Here is a 3,431-nt window from a genome sequence, read left to right as displayed (position 1 = left end):
TAACTAATGCTTGTTAAATTGAATTTTAAAATTTAATTTGACATCAAAGATTCTGGGTTTTGTTCCCCAGAATGTGCAGATGGATTTTATGTTTTGTTCGCATGAATGCATTTCTATCTTTTATTTTTTAAAATTCTGAACTTAATGAACAGCCCCCAAATAAACATTTTCATATACAAAAAAGAACAGAAAAAAGATTAAATGTGAAAGCACATATCTCTCTTATGTATAGTTTGCTTTTCTTAAAAAGTATGTAAGAAATTCGATGTATTATTTTAAAAGCTATACCATTTCTTTGTGTTTCCTTCTGAATTTCATTTTGTCCTCTTCTGTGCATTAAAAATAGTCCCATAACTATTTTTCTTTCTTTTCTTCTTTTTTTTAGCAACACTACTGATATCTCTTTTTTCTCCCCAAATCCCACCATGAAAAAAGAAAAAAGAAAAATGAAAAACACAATCCTTGTAACAAAGATGTAGTCAAGCAAAATAAATTCACACATTTGCCATGTTTGAAAATGTATATTTCATTCTGCATCTTGAATCTATCTCCCCTCTGTCAAGAGATAGAGAGCATCATGCATTTATTTCTATTTCTATATATTTTTGATATCCTATGACCTTTTCATATGAGTGTCTATACTATGACCCTATTAAATTGGGAGGTCTCCAGGGGCAACAAGGTTGTTTTGATAACCTCCTACAGCACCCAGTCAATGCTATTGACTGATGGCACCTCACCACCTGACATTCTTCCTTGTCCTGGGAGCTTACCAGAGGAATGAGCCTTTCTTTACCCACCCCATTCTAGAATGACTTGAGATTCTACTTTGAGTTGAGACTTGCTAGATTCTTGGTCTTTGTTTATCTTTTCAGACTGGCTGGTACTCCAGACCTTGAAACTGGTTTATATGAAAGGGGAGTCCATGGTGCTGAGGTGCCACAGCTGGGAAAACAAAGGCATCTCTAAAGTTACATTCTATCAAAATGGTATAGGAAGAAAGTTTTTTCAACGTGATTACAACTTTTCCATCAGTAAAGTGAACAGTAATGACAGTGGAGATTACTTCTGTTCAGCGACCATAGGAAATAAGAAGGAGAAGTCAAGAGTGGTGAGAATTACTGTCCAAGGTGAGATCACTTAACCAGGGAAGAGTTAAGGGTTTGAGGCTTTGAGGGAAGGGGACTTTGCAGGATGGATCTGGAGAGGGCTAATGATAGTTTTAGGGTACCAAATCACTATGAATTGCCTTACTTGCTACCAGCACAAAGGCTGAAAGTATCTACTGCCCTGGCTCTTTTATTTGTATTGAAGTTCAACAAAGGAGTACTTGGGCGGTGGGGCATCATTATTCATTCAGATGTGACTGCAAAGAAACAGGAGTTATACTGCTCCCCTCACTCCCCAACTCTGGATTCCTCCATTGAAAGGAATAACTTCTCCTTCCCATGCAATCTACTGTCTTTTAGAATCCTGAGGTCCAATGGTCCCTGATTCAACCATGTTCCCAATCATTTGGACCAGCACAACAACTTTAGTATGAATCTTTGCAACTTATCCCCTCATTCCCAGGGGTAAATGACCACGTGTCTGGCACCTCTGATGAAATCCTGAATCCCTAGAAAGACCAATCAGAGTTTATCTTTTGAGTCTGCAGGCCCAGGCAGGAGCTCTTTCCATTATATAGGGTGAAGAAGAAAATATCACATGGGGCTCGATAGAAGATCAAGGAACTTGATTCAAAACTTAGAGTAATAACAGTATTATTATAATCAATAATAATAAATAATACCAATAATAATAATAAAACTGATTTCAAATCTTTAAAAATTCTGTGTAGCATGAGTATGGTGTAGGCATAGCACCTCACTCCTACTGTTTTCTCTCTATATCTATCTATCTATCTATCTCCCCATCCATCTCTCTCCTCCCTCCCCACCCCTGGGCTAGGAGAGACCCTCATATTACCTCTTGGCTGAGACTCTTAGCATTAGGTTACCTTAGGGATCCAAGCAGTCTTCCCTCTGAGGGTCTCACAGTATCCATCCCAAACCCCAGACCCAAGAACAGATGACTTCCTCTTCTTTTTTCCTCCTTTAGGAAGCAAGTATTTGATAGATATTTGTTGATTTGATTTGTTGATTCACTGGGATTCTAATGATTCTTCCTACTACCTCTTACTTTTGTACAAATGTAGATCCAAGTTCATCTACTTCCTCATCTTCTAAAATCTGGTACTACATCCCTTTCTACCTTGTGATGGGAATTCTGTTTACAGTGGACACTGGTCTGTACTTCACACTTAAGAGAGAGATCAATAGCCGAAAGATCAGAAGGCGTCCTCTAACCAGATGGCGTTAGGAACCTGAGGATAACTGACTCATCATCAGCCTGTGAAAAGACTGGGGTCTTGGCATGGCAGTGACCCATTCATTTCTGTCTCCCTCCTCATCTCCTAGTAATCATCCTTCTTAGTCCATTCCTGAGGGCAACCCCCACCCTGAGGGGAACTCTTATCAAGCTTGGGATAAGGACTGTTCCTTACCCCTGACCTCCAGTATCTCTTTGTCTTCAGAGGATAGAAGATTTTGTGAACTGCAAGCAAAATAGTCAGACCCAGCTAGCACCCTTCTCATGGCTGAGTTCCTAGGAGCTTCAGGACTGCACAGTTACTGACCCTCCCCACGACACAAACGGACACTGTAAATGAATGAAATCATTTTAGTATTTTAATAAATAAGCAAATAAATTTCTAGGATAGTAATAATTCAACATTTTGGCTGCATCTGTCCATTACATGGGTGATTTGAAGGCCGTTCTACATATCTGTCTTGGGGTTATTGATACTGGGAGTTTGAAGAGCGGTGAAAGATAATAAAAGAATTGTGAAAGGAAAGGCAGAACAGTTGAATAAGAGACTGGGTCAAAGGATCCTGCAGGTGTTCTAAGATGCAGAGAAGAGGCCACCTCATCCATCAGAAAAAGAGTATGTCTATACCTCCTCCCCTACAGTTGAAAGGAGGGGGACCACAAGGCCAGAATTTTGTCTACATAGCAGACAAGGTTTTCTTAGGAGATATTTTTATTTGATTGCTTTTCTTTGTCACAAGGGAGGAAAGTGACTACCATATTAAGACAAAATACATCCAAAAAATGTTTTTTAAAAAGCTAAATCAAGCAGATAAAAAAATAATTTTTTAAAAAGCATATAACTAGGTTGATTTCCAACTTAGTTGTACAATCTGGCTCTACTCAAGACTGCCATGTTCCTGGTTTGACTTCAACACCAACACCATCTCATTTCAAAGGAGATTTTCATCATTCCCTTTCAATCCATTCATTCAACAAATACTTATTCACATTCCCTGTATGTAAGGCACTATAATAATCACTGTTGGAGATACAAAAATGAGACATTATGCCTAACTCTA

The 3,431-nt window shown here is 38.6% G+C and overlaps 1 protein-coding gene across 3 annotated transcripts in view; it reads left to right on the top strand.

The window, feature by feature from the left end:
* The window catches only part of LOC114051561 (low affinity immunoglobulin gamma Fc region receptor III-like), an 8,271-nt gene extending 5,499 nt beyond the window's left edge, over positions 1-2,772 (top strand). For 2 of the 3 annotated variants that reach the window (XM_027873971.1, XM_027873970.1), the window contains exons 4-5: positions 876-1,130; positions 2,198-2,772. In XM_027873971.1, coding sequence (XP_027729772.1) covers positions 876-1,130; positions 2,198-2,361 — 419 coding nt within the window. In that variant the 3' untranslated portion in view covers positions 2,362-2,772. The remainder of the gene's footprint in view (positions 1-875; positions 1,131-2,197) is intronic. The other variant, XM_027873972.1, reaches the window with a different exon arrangement.
* The last annotated feature ends 659 nt before the right edge of the window (positions 2,773-3,431 follow it).

This window comes from Vombatus ursinus, unplaced genomic scaffold (assembly GCF_900497805.2).
Source record: "Vombatus ursinus unplaced genomic scaffold, bare-nosed wombat genome assembly UNPS02014803.1, whole genome shotgun sequence".
NCBI lineage: Eukaryota > Metazoa > Chordata > Mammalia > Diprotodontia > Vombatidae > Vombatus > Vombatus ursinus.
The sequence above is the reverse complement of the archived record's forward strand: the minus strand, read 5'-3'. Positions and strand labels throughout refer to the sequence as shown.